This window comes from Scatophagus argus, chromosome 1, assembly GCF_020382885.2.
Source record: "Scatophagus argus isolate fScaArg1 chromosome 1, fScaArg1.pri, whole genome shotgun sequence".
In the NCBI taxonomy this organism is placed as follows: Eukaryota; Metazoa; Chordata; class Actinopteri; family Scatophagidae; genus Scatophagus; species Scatophagus argus.
Genome location: NC_058493.1, coordinates 28,545 through 46,630, shown reverse-complemented (window position 1 = coordinate 46,630; position 18,086 = coordinate 28,545). Strand labels below are relative to the sequence as shown.

Here is an 18,086-nt window from a genome sequence, read left to right as displayed (position 1 = left end):
GTGAACAGTGACTGAAGATATGTTTAATCTAGTGTGTGCTGCCACAGTTTACAACAGTAATTCTGCTGTAAGGATTACTAATATTGATACCTAATAACACTAAAGATAATAAAGCAACAAAAGATTTGTGGGGTCTGATCATTGTAGATGGTAACAATTAATCTTGAAAGCAAAGCTCCCATAGTCTACTTTTTGGTGAACAGACTAATGTCTTCTAACATCTACTTCTGTCTCCAAACTTCTCAAAACCTCACTGACTGGCAGATCTGCTCGACGTGGATAAACTTAATAGCCTTCACAGCTGTTGTTTGAGAAAGCCCAGCAAAGGCAGCTATTGCTTTGAGTTTGGAGTGTGTTTGTCCATGTTTGAACTTCAGCTATCTGAATGGGAGGGGAGGGAGGTGTTGAATTATATGTAAAGTCCAAGAAAATTAGCTGCTAAAGAAAGATTTATTTTTTTAGTTTAGTGAAGTGTATAATGCGTAATCATATTAAATAATCACAGTTTGACTATTGAATAATTCTGGTAAAGTTTTTTTCCATAATTAAGCAGCCCTAAAAAGGAGAAGGTCGATATTAGGACATTTATTTTCTCAGAAAGTTTCAACCAAAAAAACTGTGATTTGTGATGGCAGTAAACAAAGTACTAGCTAGTGTTGAGCTCACTTTTAGAAGTGAGATCCTGGACAAGATTTAAATGAAAAAATATCAGCCAGTTCACAGAAAATCAGGTCATTGAGGCTGTACTGCTGAATGAGTGTCCCAGACTAATAATATTGTAATGCTTTGCATCTGATGTGGTTGTGGATTTAATAGATTTTTCTTTTTTTTTTTTTTTTGAGTTCTGATGATGCTGCTTGTTTATGTACAGATTCACTTACGTCAGTTCCATGGGACAAGATATGCTGCAATCAGCCCTGCCATGGTGAGTGCTGAGGAGCTAGAGGTGCAGAACAGCTACCTGAACAGTAACCAAGACTCTGATGACAACCAGTGAGACAGTGTCACCTGTGGGCTGTCTCTGCTCAACATTTCCAACAATCTCTATCACTTTTGTCTTGATTGCCTTATTTCACAAGGCGTTTTTCAGATTTCCTATGGCGTTCAACAAGCAAACAGCAGGTCAAGAGAGAATATTTTTATTTGACAGATGAAGCACTATTTTGATAATGGCCTATACATAAATATTACACTTTGCTTTAAAAACATCTCATCCTCTATATCCATCATACACACACACACACATATATATATATATATATATATAAAAATTTTTTATTATTTTTTATTATTATTATTATTAATGCAGCCAGCAGTGAACTTATTTGCTCTTCAGAAAGATGAACACATTGGTTATGGAGAGATATGTATCTGACACTGTTGTGTAATTTAATGTTACATTTGTTAACTGTTTTGAATTTCACATTATTTCTACTCATGTTAGTGTTTGAAACATCGCTCTGCTGGAACTTTACATGTTGTGAGAAATTTGTAATTTTCAAACCTCAACAGTGCCAAAAGCCTCAAACTCTAAAACACCAGTCCTGGTTTTGCAACTAAAAAATTCCTTTGGATGTTTTGTGGTATCAGGCTTCAGAAAAAGATATCCTGTCACTAGCTCTTAAAGAAGAATGTTTCTGCAATATAAACCAACCATCACAGGCTTTATCCATCTCTCCAAATTCTCCTGTAGCTGAAATTCATTATTAAAATGATTTGCTGTGCCTTATAGATGATGTACATTCTCTGCACTGAGATTTTTTCTCTTTCACTCTTTTTCTAGCAAAAAAACAATTGAATCTGCTGCTCAGCTGTTGTCATATTCAGTCAGTAAATAAGAGCTTCAAATGTCATATGCTGTTTCAGCTCACATGTAACTATTTTGGTTAATGCTATTCTTTCAATATTTTTGTGATCGGTGGATTGAATGACATAAGAAGCCACTCATAATTACATTATCACTTGACTACAGGTCCTGTTATCTATAGAGTGTTTAGCCTCTTTCCCTGGAGAAGTCAGGGATGCAACTAGAGACCCAAAGTGTCCTTAAACAAGACACTGAACTTGACAACTCGCAACCAATTAATGTGTGTGAAAAGTGCTTTCACTCTGTCAGTGTAATGGATAATTCAAGACAATAGCCAGAGGAAATCAGGAAGTTGAGTTCATTTTGAACATTAGTGCTTGTAGAGGACATTAATAAGTCAGTCTTCCAAGTGAAGTCATGAGACATTGGTGTTATAACTTCATGACTCATGTCCACAGCTGTTTTTGGCAGTACATACAATCAAAGATCCACAACCTTGAAAACTGATTCATTATGAATGTGCATAACATAATACACAACTACATACACAGATTACAGACACTTCCATTTGCAGGAAACCCATTATATTAAGAATTTAGAATTAAGAATTTTAAAATGGTACGTTGGTGCAATGGTTAGCACTGTTGCCTCATAGCAGTCCTGGTCTAGGCCCTTCTGTGTGGAGTTTGCATGTTCTCCCTGTGTGGGTTTTCTCCGGGTATTCTGGCTTCCTCCCACAATACCAAAAACATGCACATTAGGTTAATTGGCTACTCTACATTGCCCCTAGGTGTAAGTGTGTGCGTATCTTTGTGTGTCATCCCTGCGATTCACTGGTGACCAGTCCAGGGTGTACCCAGCCTCTCGCCTGTAGTTGGCTGGGATAGGCTCCAGCTCCCCACAACCCTGACATTTAAGTGGTATAGAAAATGAATGAATGAATGAATTTAAACCAAAGACATCAGTAAATCCAAATATAAAACTTGTTAACTTTCACTGAGTTTCTGGATTATCAGCATGTAGACTTGTATCAGAAACAAAAACTTTTTAAAAACATCTGCAACACTGTGAGCAAGTCAGGTCAACCAACTTCATAACAAAGGAAATTGAGAATATTTTTATGGACCCAACAGCACTGCTTTCAGCAAGCCACCATCACCAATGGAATAAACAAACGCATCCATTCATCAAGTTCAACGACGAGGATAAATTCATTGTTAATTCAAATAAGCTGAAGTCTGGATTCTGTTCAGTGGGTTCATGTGAATCTCCAATATTTATTTATTTCATGACAAATTAATTAAATTATCTAATACATAACGCTGACATCAAATGATTTATGCTCCAAAACAATTTCTGGAAGGATCTGAGAAGATGTGTTAGTTCAGTGTGTTTGTCGTGTTTTTCAGTTTAGACAGTCTGAAATTGTTTTTCATCAGAAAAGTGTTGACGTCTGTCAGTAAAAAAAGGTGCCAAAATCGCCCATGCCATTGCGTCTAAACTGGTTTCCCTGAATAGAGACGAAGATCTGGTGCTCCATCAGATCCTGTACTGCTCGGCTGCAGGATGTCTCCTTGTTTTTGCTCAGCTGATGATTCAACTTCCAATTCCTGTCTGAGATGCAGGCTACACCACCATCCATGCGCTCCATGTTCTCAGCTGAGTCAGGCCGAACATCTGCTGAACTGCTGCTGGAGCTTGATGCTGATGTTGAAGAGATGAGAAGAGAGTCTGCACCACCTCCCTGCTGTTTGTGTTCAGCTATAGGTCCAGCAGGGTCTTCTGGGAACAAAAATTATGATCTGTATATATTGCTTTTACTAACAAATTTGCCTTTGTCTCTGCTTTTTTACCCATGTCCTTATTTCTTTAACATTATACTGGAAGCTCTACCTTCACTTTTGTCCAGAGGAACTCTGTGTCGGTCCCTGTTGCTGGGTTTCACTACAATCAGCCCGTAGCCTTCATTGTTGTGGATCACATTGTTCTCCATGGTGATAGATGGCATCACCTTGAGCTCATCAACAAAGTCCTGCACACAGATCAAACACAAATATTTCCACAGTTAGCATTCACTATAAACACTATATCTTGTAATCTTGGTTCCCTGAGTAAAGAGCCTGCTTGTCAGAGTGCATAGGTATGTCTTTGAGACACATGCGACATGTGGGGTCACATCCCACGGTTTACCTATAAAGCACCTGTGTTAGTGTTCAGTTGCTACTAGTTTAATCGAAACCTCAATCAGAGTACCCTAAACACCGGTGAGATGTTGCAATGTGACCATAAGTTCTTCATCATCTTACGATTTTCTCAATTCCATATGTACAGGGTACCCATTTCAACAGTTTGCAAGAGTATAGTATATACATACTAGCCAGGTCAAGAGAGGAAAAAGGAGCATGGCTTAATTGTCGATTGATGAGTCATACACAGTATCTGCTTCCTGAAGGAGAAACTGGCTGCTAGATTAAGATGGAAGAATCTTGAGAATGTGGACTGAGATGATCATGCGTCAGCTCCATATATGGTAGGAAGTGAGGCTCTGGAAGGCATCGCTTGCAGAAAAGTAGTTTTAAGGGAAAGTCATTTCAAATCAGCAACTTTCAGGATAGAGTTTAAAATTCTTCTCCTCACATATAAAGCCCTGAACAACCAGGCACCATCCTATCTTAAAGAATTGACAGTATCCTATTATCCCTCCAGTTTTATGTCCCCAAGATGCAGGGTTACTTGTGGATCAGAGGGTCTTCAAAAGTAGATCAGGAACCAGAGCCTTTAGTTATCAAGCTCCTCTACTGTGGAACCCTCTTCCGGTTTCGCTTCGGGAGGCAGACAACCTGTCTATATTTAAGAGTAGACTTATAGTTAGGATTGGCCTAGGCTGGCCCCAAGTTATGCTGCTATAAGCTTAGACTGCCAGGGGATCTCCCACGACATACTGAGCTCGCTCTTCCTCTCCCTCTGCACACATTTATATCCCATTAATGCATGTTACTAACTCAACTTCCTTCTCAGAGTCCTTGTGCTTTCTCATCTCGCAAGTTCCCATGGATTGTGGTTGGACCTCCTGCTGTGATCCTGCTTGAAACCTACTGCGATTACTACTGTTTAGTCATAATCTATTTTAATTCTATTACTGTGCTGTACTACTATTGTTATCATGATCACCTCATTATTATCATTATTATCTATAGTTCCAATACTTCTGGTATTATTGTTGTTGCTACGCATCCCTATTTGTGTGCTCCTTTTCTCACCCTCCCACCCCCATCCCCCTCTCTCTCAACCCAACCGGTAAAGACAGATGGCTGCCCACCTCAAGTCGTAGTCTGCTCCAAGGTTTCTGCCTTCTAAAAGGCAGTTTTTCCTCACCACTGTTGCCAAGTGCTTGCTCATTCCTTTGGAGTGTGCAAGCCCCTGCTAATTACTTTTTATGACTCTGTGATAGCCTCTGCTATTCACTACGCTGTGGTTTGTTGGGGACCGGGAAGCACAGACCGGGACAAGAAGAGACTAAATAAGCTAGTCAGGAAGGCCAGCTCTGTCCTGGGCTGCCCACTGGACTCTGTAGAGGAGGTGGGTGAGAGGAGGATGTTACCCAAGCTAACATCCATGATGGACAACACCTCTCACCCTCTGCATCAGACAGCAGAGACTCTAAGCAGCTCCTTCAGGGGCAGACTGCTACAATGCGTAGGAAGGAGCGCTACCGCAGGTCCTTCATTCCCACTGCTATTAGACTACATAATTCAATGGTCTAGTCTTCTTTTCCTCCCTTATGAGGACTTGTATATAGCTGCAAATTGTACTGTGTTCACTGTACTTGTAAATTGTCAATTTACTACCTCTATATTTTTTTTAACTTTTTGCACACTTTTTCTGTTCTTGTGAGCTGCCACAACAAGTGAATTTCCCCACTGTGGAATCAATAAAGTTCATCTTATGTTTAATTAAAGGGTTTGGTCTAGACCTGCTCTATTTGGAAAGTGTCATTAGATAACTTTTGTTATGAATTGGCCCTATATAAATAAACTGAATTGAATTAAATTGAAATTTGATTCAGCACCTCTCCGCACAAACAGTGTTTGACTCATAATGTAAATTATATAATCCTTTAAGTCAGGTCAGACCAATGTCTTGACTGTGTTTCTTGTTGAATTCTCTGTCTGGAAGAGTCATTTTATTTTTTCTCACCTTGATGAGAATTCCGTCTTTACAGTGATGGATGCCGTTACCAATCAGATCGCAAACACTGCCAGGGTAAATCTCCACACCAGCACCCTGCAGACAGCACACAGCATCATGACTGCCCACATACACGGTCATGTTTAAAGTAAAGACACTAACTAGAACAAACAATTTATGCATTATCAGTACCATTGTATCATGATAGGCAATAACTAAAACTAGAGACATGCCAAAGATATGCTTGAGCCACACAACAACAGTGTCCTTATATCAAGTGGTTTACAGGAACAAAGTGTAGAAATGGTAAAAGTAGTGCATTTTTTCCAGAGAGGGAGGTTCTCCTCTGACATTTTCACCTTGAGATACCTCCTACTTTAATGTGTCAGGTGGCTGTAATTTATGACTTTAAACAAGAAACATGAATACACATGCAAGGTGATATTAATTACTACTTTCCTAAAACCTGTTCCTGTAGAGGCCTCTGAATAAAATAAAACTTATCTCAGTATGGGTCTACTGCATTAGTAGTAACCTTTACAAAAGAGCAAAAGGCCTTCTTTAACTGTAGTAAGTAAGCTGCAGTGAAGGAAGACTCAATAGGTCATAGTAACCTCATAAAAAGACCAAATCACCAAACTGTGACAGCAGGAACTTCTACCTGTGATCAGCATTACCCACCACTCACCTTCGAGCCATACAAGTCACACATGTTCATGGTGAGATGGGCCGATGTTCTCACAATAACTCCAGTGGTTTCACACTGCAGCACACAGTTTTCCATGTACAGATTCCCCTGACACACGCCTGAAACAAACCAAACAAAGAAATAGAAAAGGGAGAACAAGAAACAAGGAAAATCAGACTGCATTTTTACATTTTATTACACTGCAACACATGCAAAAAACTGTAAATAGTGATAAGAATACTTATGATAATAATAACTGCATAAATAAACTCTAGTTACACCCTGAAAATAGTAGATGATAGTAGATGAATCCATCAGATCTATCTGTTGTCTCTCTTCATCACTGCAACATCAGAACTGTTGATCACATTTGATCACAAAATACAAATTTGAGCACTTTCTATGACTCATGCCCATTTTGAACTTGATTTTTCCATTTAAATTTACAAACTTGCAAGATTTCAGAAAGTTTGGGGAATTTGGGAATTTTAGCATAGGTTCTGCAGGATCTGCTGCACCAATTTTTTGGTAAAATCCTTGACAACACTCAAGAGTTTACAGTAATTGAGGCTAGATTTGTGTGTACTCACACAGAATGCCCTCAAAAGCATCGTGCTGAATGAACTTGATATTTGACAGTCTGACATCAGCTCCTGTGGACACCACAAATGAGTCGCCCTTGTTTTTCTTCTCAATCACCACCTCATCAGGAAGCCCAAAACCTGTCACATCAGAAACATCAGAACCAAGGACACTGTAAAAGCACAGCTACTCTACAATTCAAGTAAATGGTGTGTGTTGCTGTTGAATTGCACAACAAACCAAGGAACTAAACTCCTCCCCCAAAACACATCCAAACAGTAAAATTCAGCTCAATTCTAAATACTTAATTCAACAGGCATTCTGAGGTAAGCCTGTTTACAAACACAAATACACATAAACAACTGATAAACACATAAAAACATCTGAAAATACCAATATGATAATGTTCGAAATATGAATAGCAATGACCATTCCACAACTGTGCAACAATGTCCAACAACACCAAGACACATTATGTCAAAAAATGTTGGTGGGTTTATCAGTCCATACATTCAGTCACCAGTGACCAATTGCAGCTTTTCAGTCCGATGACATCCTTCTGTTTCTTAACATGCATCTAAAGCACTAACTTTTTGCATTATAACTGATGTGACTGACTGAGAACAGACATTGTCATACATCACTACAAGATAAAACAACAAGGACAATGGACACAACCCCAGCGTGGGTCTGTGGACCATCCCTTCTGATAATCTGAGTGGAAACAAGATAAAAGTTTTTACCCTCTATTGTGACAGAATCTGGTAGGAAGATAGAGCTACTGACACTGTAGATCCCTGGGAGAACAATGACCACATCACCATGATGGCATGAATCCACTGCTGATATAGGGTCTCTGTGGAACTAAGCACAGATTAGGAGAGTCAGACAGCTTGAACTCAACCACTGTGTTTACAAGTACATTACAGCTTGCAGCTGAGACTGCAACCAGTGATCACAGTAATGTTAGATAATGGTTTCTTTCATTCTGAAAGCTACTCTTCAGGTTCAAGAACAGATTTGTTGGAGTGTTGGAGCTTGAAAATCAGGTTATTTTGCCAACCAGAAACCCGTCATATTGTAAGTAGGTATAGGTATGGTACAACCTGAATCTCAGTGTCTTCAGAGGAGCACAGAGGTAACAGTCTATCACTGAGAAGGGACTGGAGCTGGATGGTGCTGCAGGAGGCTGTGACCACATGGACCACCTTCATACCTGATGCCCTAAGCCCACGGCTCTGCACACACTGCTGCCTGGCATTCCCTTTGTAGCCCAGCACATACCTGGACAGCAAGTGATGGAGTTAAGGATGATGATTGTAAGATTCAACAATAATAATAAATAATTTGGGTGCCATCAGTGGTAAACACTTTTTAAAATATAAAAAGTAGGGACAGCAAACCATAAAATATGCACATCATAGTTAATACATTTTTGTATGGTTGCATTATGGCGTCTATTTCGAGACAATGGTGAAAAAAATCAAGCTGTTTAAGTGTGGGGTGAAAACATCATCTGAACTGTTAGCATCACAAATGTGCAAAGTGATTCAAATGACTGAATGAAAAACAAATGGCAAAGAATGTACAACCTACACCTCAGTAAGTGACATATATCATAGTAGCACACCCTACAGAACAACGGGGGTAGAAGGCACTGATGCTTAAAGCAACAACGAGCAGGCAGCTCAATGATATAATGAAGTAGAAGAAGAAGAAGAAGAATCAACTTTATTAGCAGTATATATATTTTTACATACACATGCTGAATTTGACTTCTGCATTTAACCCATCCTTAGTTGAACACACACATGCAACACCCGGCAAATTACATGCAGTGAAACACACACAGGAGCAGTGGGCAGCGTCAAGTGCCCGGGGAGCATATTAGGGGGTTAAGTTAATGAAGGGGGGAGGGAGCATTTTTTCGCATTAATCACTCCACCACACCCAAATTTTTCCTGCCCGTCCGGTGGGGGAATCGAACCAGTGACCCTCCGATCACAAGCCGCTTCTCCAACCTCTAGGCTTTAAGAGCTCAACACCACTGTTCTCAAGCTTAATGCCACTAACCGAGAGATACTAAAAAACATTTAAATATTGTGTATTATACTATGGAAAATAAGGAACTCTTTCCATCCTCTTCAAACCAACAAGACATGCAGGAGGCAACATTTGCTCTATTAACTTATTATAAGCTAATTTACACTAATGTTTTGGGGATTAACATCCAATCTTAGTATAAGCTTTTAAACCTTCCTTTATGTCACATATTCACTATAAAACTGTATTAACTCCATAGCCTTACTTGCTTAAAATAAAGGGTGAAAGGCAACCATATTATTTTTAAAATTAATGGTGAGCCCTGATGTAGATATTGAGGGGAGGCTGGATAAGACAGATAAAGAGAAAGTAGTGATGACTGTGTACAGCATTTGGAGAGGAAGAATCTTAACATCTCCTACCTCAACAGGGGGTTCTCAATTATGTACAGCTTGCGTTTTAACATCTCCAGCTGGTCGTAGAGCTTTAGGCCCTCCACCATGGACACGTTGTCCAGCTCTGTGTCTGAGTCACTGCTGAGGCTGCTGCGTAGCACTGAGAACTGCTGGAAGCACTGGGAGCACTTTTCCAGTAAGGACTCATACTCTTCCACCAGGCCTGCTGGAACTCTGTCCTCTAAGATGTCATAGTAGCTAAGACATATTTTCAGTGAGCATTCAAAAGAATGAACCAGCCCTTAGAAATACATTATCACTCAGACAAAAGGTGTACTCACAGTCTGAGACGAGGTTCCACACAACGAACAAAGTAATCAAAGTCATCATCTTCATCTTCCTCATCCCATTGCCTCCAGATGTGTTTATAGAAAAACCTTAAGACATAAGAAGTGATAGCAAGTGGACCATACACTTTATCAAACAGTTTAAAATCTGGTGACACAACAATAAGCAAGATCCAAGTACAACATTAATGCAGCACACTCTCACCTGAGGTGTTCAAGAGCAAGGGCGGTCTGATCAAAGTGTCCAGACTGCTCGTAGACCACCTGGAGCTCCTGCATAGGGACTTTGTGATGAGTGGCCTCCAACAGAGACTTCATAGCCTCCTCAGTGAGTTCACAGCCTCTAGTGTCACATTGCAGAGGCAGCACTAGCCTTACACATGCCTTCAGATCTTTAAAGTCCAAATCACACACCTGAAACCATGAGCAACTCTTCAGTCAAATCAGTCAAGGCTCACTTATCTGCCATTTTACATGGGGTTGGAGAGTGTAATGCAAGTTGTAGCCCCTTAATTCTCAACACATACTGGGCAAATAGATGCATTTATATAGTGCTTTCATTGTCAGACCAAATACAGCATTCACAGCTCAAGTCACCATTTGCCCATTCACACAATGGTGGCAGACGTCACAATGCCCAGTGTCCCCTACTTGGCAGCTGTCTCATTTATAAAACAGTGCTCAGGATCTGTACAAAAAATATATGTGTTCCCAAAACCCAAAAATAGTGTGCACTACTATTTGTGCTGATTAATAGGGCTCTGCAGCTGGAAATGTCATTCTACCAGAAACATTTCTAAATGCACAGTAGGGTACAGATTCAAGATATTATTTTCATAACATCTTAGTTCTGAAAGAAAGTTGGATATGATCAGTGTAGAAAAACCAAATGCCCATCAAAGTCTATATATGATCAGAAAGCCACTTGTTATATTTCAATCCAAATGCTGAGCACTTATTTAAAAAGCATACTAGTGCAGGTTCTTACTTTGGTTATTTTTCCCCAAAGTTTCTGTACACTACTTGTGTGAAAAATCTTTGAGATTGAGGCCTCATGGCTTAGTAAACTCTGTGAATCTGTGTAAAGTACTAGTTTTACCTCATTTTGCTGTACCTTATGGAGTCATGTTTCATAAATGTCTTTAAATACATCTGTTTGACCTAGGGTTTGTCAGCACTTTTTGAGGACATAGATTCTTTACTTTGTTGTTTTGGTCTTCACCTTTTGTTAGAAATAAATTATTTTCAGTTTATTTGTAATTCTGCACCCCAACTTTGGTATGAGGTTGAGAGAGAGAACATGCAATTAACTTTTATGTTGCCCTCCAATTTACCTGTGGTATGTTCTAAATAGGTGGGTTTTTTTTTTTTTGAAAATTCCATACCTGTCCCAGTCCCTTCCCTATCCCAACTTGAAATGTGTTGTTGGATTCAAACTTAGAATAAGCATATAATTACAAATATAAGGGAAAAAAGGTTGATGATATTAAACAAATATATTGTCTTTGTGCTGTTTTCAACTAAACTAACAGCTAAACTAGGAACTAAAAGTCACTTTAGTGAATGGTTGTTTTGCCACCATGTCTGAAAAACTGTAGACAAATTAGACAATTAAAACACTAAACAAGGGCAGCACGGTGGTTAGCACTGTCATCTCACAGCAAGACAGTTCTGAGTTTGAGTCCAAGTCTGGGCCCTTCTGTGTGAAGCCTGCATGTTCTCCCTGTGCCTAGGTGCAAAGGCTACTCTACACTGCACCCTGGTATGAGTGTGAGTGCGTGAGGCTGTCTGTCTTTGTGGGTGAGTCCCGTGATTGACTGGCGACCAGTCCCCTTTCTACCCTGCCTCTCGTCCGTAGTCAGCTGGGATGGGCTCCGCCTCCACCCCTCCAATGGATAAGCGGAATAAAATATGGATGGTGTTAATAATAATAGCTACACAAAGAAAGAGTCATGCTGATCTACATAATCACTGATGTGCCACTATGATGTCTAATGGGTGAAATGAATAGACTGGCAGAAATAGTAAAATTAACGCTCGCTTGTTCTTTATGTTACTTATAGATATTCAACCCAGTCAGACATGTTCTGCATTGCAAATTCTCTGGATAGGGGACCGTTTTGCTGCCAGGTACTGCAGCTTTTTTTAGATCCTACACCCTCTGGTCAAAAAAAAAACATGTTGGGGTGTCTAAACCTTTTTCTCATGGTGGGCCACAGGTAATAGATAACCCTACTGTATGTTATTGTTGAGAAGCAAAGTGGTATCAGGGTCCAAACATTTCACGCTTTCTGCACAAAATGTAAAATTGCCCCCTGTGCAATGAAAATTAATTAATGACAGATCCTACACATTCATAGAACATTTTACATCACAAATAATAAAAGAGCACAAAGAGGAATTTCTATTCTTTTTTTTTTCCAAGACAAATATCTGGCAGGTGAAACTGAATCTTGTGGTCATCATTGGCCTGTGGGCCCACTTTCTGCAACCCTTATATAAAGTCTGTGGGCTCCTGCAGAAGAAACTGGCAAAAAGGTTTTTCCAAATCCATTTCTGATGCAGGAATGAAAATAAGTGTCAAGTGGAATGAAAATAAATGTACATTTAAAGTTCAAACAGAGAAGTCCATGAAAGTTGGTCTCACCTCCACCAGAACATCAAAGACATTAGTAGACCACACAGCCATCCAATCACACGGTTCCATCACCTTCTCCAGGTAGTCTGCTGTGAATGCCTTCATCTCAGAGGGCTTACAATCACCTACATACAAATACGTACACATATAAATACAAAGACTAACATTAGAAATGTAATGTCTCACAGTTATTTTATTGTATCTGAATATGTAAATGTATATCTGCAGTTACCAAGCATATAGTCTTGGTATGCCTTGAATCTCTCATAAAGGAGAAGGTGGCTAGTCTGGAAGGTGTCAGGAAGACTTGAAATCACTCCATGACGCTCACATCTCTGCAGCTGAGTCCCAGACATTTTGGTGCTAAAGAAGTCTGTGCCACTGTCATCATCAGCAGCAGCAGGATCATCACTCTCTTCTCCATAATCCTTATTCTCCTCTTCATTCTGAAACAGAGCTTTTGTGAAAAATATAAGTATGATGACAGAGATCTAGAGGAATCTTGCACCTATAGTGTTTATAGTGCTTAGTTTTACACATCAGTCAAATCAAATCGAGGCACCTTACAAGGACTTTTAATGCAGGGATTAGTTGTTACTAAATATTTATACCCACTAACTGCCAGGTCCAACAAAACCGAATGACAAAATTAACATCTGACTCTAGTTGACATATGTGACCTGAATCTCGAAGTGTTGTTTAATGCTGAGGTCAGTCCTGAAGAATTTAAGAATTTAAACTACATTTCACCAAAATAACACTGTACCAGAAGTTACAACACATTATGCAAACAACATCAGCCAGTTAGCAAGAAATTTTGTGTTTCCACTTAAATGTGGGTGGGGGTTGTTACCGGGGTAACGGGAGTTGTTGTAATCAAATCCCTGCTAAAAAAAAAAGCCCACTCTTGATCCAGGGGTTTTAGCAAACTATAGGCCTATCTCCAACCTGGTCTTCATTTCAAACATTTTGGAAAAAGTCATCGCCAGTCAGCTGTGCAAGTATCTCCAAAATAACAGCCTATCTGAAGTCTTTCAGTCAGGTTTTAGGGAACATCACAGCACAGGTAACTGGTAAAAGTCACCAACAACCTGTTAATGGCCTCTGACCAGGGCTGTGTTTCAGTACTTACAGAGATGAGAAAATTGGTATAAATGGGACTGCTTTAAGCAGGTTCAAGTCCTATCTATCAGACAGACATCACTTTGTAACACAACTCCTCCATACGCACACTAAGGTTAGCCATGGTGTTCCACAAGGTTCTGTGCTTGGCCCAATCCTATTCACAATCTATACGCTCCCACTAGGCAATGTGATCAGAATGCACTCTATAAATTTTCACTGTTATGCTGAAGACACCCAATTGTATTTATCAATGAAGCCAGATGAAAGCAATCAGCTAATGCCACTGCAGTCCTGTGTTGCAGATATTAAGTCCTGGATGACCCACAACTTTCTTCTGTTGAACTCAGACAAAACTGAGGTTCTACTAGTTGGTCAAAAACATCTTAGACAACACATTTAGCTAATGATATAGCCTTTCATAATGGACTAACTCCTGCCTCTAGCACCATTGTAAAGAACCTGGGTGTTATGCCCTAAAAAGTCCCTCAGGACTCTGCAGCTCATTCAGAACTCTGCAGCTCGTGTTCTGACTAAGACTAAGAGGAGTTACACTACTCTTTTAACAAGAAATCAGTGGGGAACACTGAATAATTTGTGTCCTTTCTTCTTTGTATGTGGCTGTTTACAGGCTGTTTGAGAAAAGGCAGCAAGCAGCAAAACTGAATCTGAAAAAAACTGAAGTATAGAAAGTTGAACATCATAGTACAGACAACTCTGAGGTCTCATTGCTGAGGTATGAAGTGGCCTCTGGGCACTATTCCATTATATGCACTCTTAATTATTGCATATTTTAATGAGTTTGCCTACCCAAATGTAAATATGTTGTGAATTATTATTATAAAGGAAAATTGGCCTTCTTGTGCATTTTACACCTATGAGCAGTAAGGAGGGATGATTTAAGAACATTCACTTTGTTACACACAAAGCAGAAGAAAATTACTCAATCAGAGTATAATAAAAATGTAAACCATAATGAGAAAAAAAAACATATACATTATTAAAAGAGGTTGCATTACATTACATTTTAAAACATATCGATGGTTACTTTGCAGATTCAAATTAATACAAAATATACATTTCCTATGATGAACAATTATTTATTTATTTATTTTTATGCAACAATCTGGCCAAAATAGATACCAATAAACAAAACATAATTAAATATTCGAAGTTGTTAACTTGCACAGCATTTATGAAATGAGATTCCAGTACACACAATACAACTAAATATAGAAATGCGTTGCAAATGCAAACATTACAAAATGTGTTCCAGATACCACATACCACATGTAACATAACTTGTGACAAACTATGCAATGCAGGAAACACAAATACACAAACTGCTTATGCCACTCAAATAATTCTTGTTTCCAAGAAAGCTGAAATATTTACTTGCACATTGTGCAAGTGAGTTGCTGAACTCCTTATCCCATGGTTACATTTAACTTACCCAAAACAGGCAGTCCTTATTGTTGAGTCCTATTTATCATCAGTTAATGTAATGTTGGGCAACAGACCTTTGCAGGGTTGACAACTTTCACGCTTCTGGCATGTGATTCACACTTTCACCTTCAGTCACGCTCTCACATTGCCCAAACAAGTCTCATTCCAACACTGCGACAGGAACAGATAATCAGGCTAACGTATTATGGTTAAAGTCTAAACCAAGACAGTTTAAGTTAAGACAGTTAGTACTGTCGTCTCATAGAGCGTTCCAGGTTCAAATCCCAGTCTGGGCCCTTCTGTGTGGAGTTTGCATGTTCTCCCTGTGCCTGCATGGGTTTTCTCCAGGTACTCCTGCTTCCTCCCACAATACCCAAAACATCCACATTAGGTTAATTGGCTACGGTACTCTAATCTGCCCTGAGGTGTGAGTGTGTGGTTGTCTGTCTTTGTGTGTCAGCGGTTCACTGGTGACCAGTCCAGGGTGTACCCAGCCTCTCGCCTGTAGTTAGCTGGGATAGGCTCCAGCTTCCCACAACCCTGATTGATAAGCGGTATAGAAAATAAATGACAATGAATGGTGCAAAAAGCTTATCTTATGCACCAATTGTGCAGAAGCTGTTGGCTAAAAATGGGTAAAAATACAAGATGATTATGAAGATTATGAAAGAGCAGAAACAGAGGCATGGCTTAATGCATTCTGTTCAAAAACTTCTTACTCCCAATAGCTCAGCTCTCCATGTCTGACAAGCCTGCTGTTGGCCAAGCAAGTGAAAATGTTAAAAAGGACACAGTTATGGTCCATGCAATAAGGGCGAGGTACATTTCATGTAGGCTACAGTAGATTTTATGCATTTTTTGCTGGACTAGATTCAAACTGCCAACTATTTGACGAAAACAAGTTTGTTCTTATTCGTTATTTGTGATGATATCCACTTTCATATATGCTGGTTATTTGCTCTTTTCAAGAAAAGCAATAGCAACATGTTTGCTTGGTTATTATTGTAATGTTAGTGGGGCCCAACACTGTAAGCTTGCAGTTTGTGATCATGGGTTAATTGTTGTGTAACTAGCCTAGATGACTGTGTGGTTGTTTGGCATCCAAACTCACTGAATGTCAAAGTGTCTTCATTTGCCTTCCATCCTTTTTTTTTTAAAATCCTTTATCTGACTGGGCTTTGAACGTGGTTCCAAAATATCCTATCAGCATTATACTGTTTAAATATCAGCTACCAAATATCAACATATATAAATAACAGCTGAATGTGTGCCATTACAGTTAATAAATTTGGCAGTTTGGGGCTCTATAATAACGACCAAGTAACCAAATATTAACGATATTAGTGCTGTGATGGAATGGAAACAACCAAAAAAGATCAACAGGACGAACGACCATCTGCCACCACTGCAAATAACAATGAGAAGAAATCGGTATGAACAGTGAAAAGGGGCGAAATACGTGTCGTCTCGCGCATTAACGACGGTTCCACGGGTTTCATACAGAAAAGATGTGAAAATGCCAAAACTGGAACTGCTACTGTCATTTTAATACATAAACAAAGTGCATTCAGGTACAAAAAAGCTACACATTAAATTGCAGTCGGCAACACTAGTTAAGGATTTTCCATTACAGCGGAGTGTAGCGCTAACGTTGGCTAAGTTAACCGAAGCATTTTAACAACCAACAAGATAAAACAAAGCACAGACCTTGACTTATACCGGATACATGTCCCTCTCCAGAAATTCCGCTGTTCCTTTCCATGTCGAGTTCAACATTAACGTAGTTTTCCAAATCTACCACTGCGATGTGTGCCATCCCCTTTCCAGCAGATGGGTATTCCAGTGCTTCTTGCTCCATGAAGAATTAAAGAAGAACAAGTGAGTACGTCTAACTATATTTTAATACGCCAAAAAGCTAGTCACCCAACGACGTTTTGTCGGTTTGACAAACAAAAACAAACTTTACCGCGTACACCCAGTTACATTCAAAATATTCCCGGTCTGAAGAACCGCAGCCAATTGCTAACAGTGTAACTGCAGGACGTCCCACCCCCTAATACCCGAACTCCTGTGAGCCAATGAGAAAATGGTATGTTCAACTACATTACACGTCGAGTCGTCCTGTCCTCCCGAGTCAGCAATACAAAGGGTAAGTTCGAGATGAACTGTGCCTTGGAACAGTCAATATTTAAAACGTATTTTTTAAATTAAATGGCATCAATATAAATTATAACAAATGTAATAGCAGATTCTTTGGACATCTGATACATTGTCATGTAGCTTCTACTAAATATATACTTACCCCTGTGCTTGTTCCTTTTTTAATAATTGTATTTTCGTAAAAGTTTATATCGCCTGGAAAGTAGACTACAGGAGGCGGCGGCAGCACTGTGCTGCCACTAACTCGCACAGTTTCCCTGCAGGATTCAATCTGTAGGCTACAGGAAGTCACAGAAGCATTCACATCCTGCTAGATCTGATTCAGATTTATTAAAGTGTAATATCAGACACATACATTAGCTGGTACGCAGTCCCGCGCCGTAAATACCATTTAACACAAATTAATGTAAATTGGATTCATATCAGATTACTTAAAAAAAAGAGATTATCTGACAGATCAGTAATGAATCAGAATCAGAATTCCTTTATTTATCCCTGAAGGGAAATGAAATGAAAAATGTTGCCTTGTATTCTTTCCTCTTTCCTCACATCAGCAATTAATCGTCACAACCACCATCTGTTTGTAAACACTTAAAAATTAAACCATTTCAATTATTATTGTACACAGATTATAATATTAATGTAATTATTCTCTCTTCAACTGTTGACT

At 39.3% G+C, this 18,086-nt stretch overlaps 2 protein-coding genes across 5 annotated transcripts in view; one reads left to right on the top strand and one right to left on the bottom strand.

Annotated features, from left to right (window-relative positions):
• spg21 (SPG21 abhydrolase domain containing, maspardin) overlaps positions 1 to 1,731 on the top strand; it is a 44,758-nt gene extending 43,027 nt beyond the window's left edge. For all 3 annotated transcript variants that reach the window (XM_046416695.1, XM_046415161.1, XM_046415941.1), the window contains one exon: positions 872 to 1,731. In XM_046416695.1, the coding sequence (XP_046272651.1) occupies positions 872 to 997 (126 nt within the window). In that variant the 3' untranslated portion in view covers positions 998 to 1,731. The remainder of the gene's footprint in view (positions 1 to 871) is intronic.
• A 1,491-nt stretch (positions 1,732 to 3,222) lies between these two features.
• On the bottom strand, positions 3,223 to 17,291 carry shcbp1 (SHC SH2-domain binding protein 1). Of its 2 annotated transcripts, none has more exons than XM_046412704.1 (13): positions 16,964 to 17,291; positions 12,921 to 13,145; positions 12,698 to 12,813; positions 10,256 to 10,464; positions 10,045 to 10,140; positions 9,731 to 9,961; positions 8,372 to 8,549; positions 8,009 to 8,129; positions 7,274 to 7,405; positions 6,684 to 6,802; positions 6,005 to 6,091; positions 3,701 to 3,839; positions 3,223 to 3,586 (listed from the first exon to the last, which is right to left on the bottom strand). In XM_046412704.1, exons 1-13 carry the CDS (start codon positions 17,112 to 17,114, stop codon positions 3,264 to 3,266), a joined length of 2,127 nt encoding a protein of 708 aa, XP_046268660.1. In that variant the 5' UTR covers positions 17,115 to 17,291; the 3' UTR covers positions 3,223 to 3,263. The 2 variants fall into 2 exon arrangements, with proteins under 2 accessions (XP_046268660.1, XP_046267827.1); XM_046411871.1 differs by having other exon boundaries at positions 3,223 to 3,589; positions 16,964 to 17,290.
• Between the last annotated feature and the right edge of the window lie 795 nt (positions 17,292 to 18,086).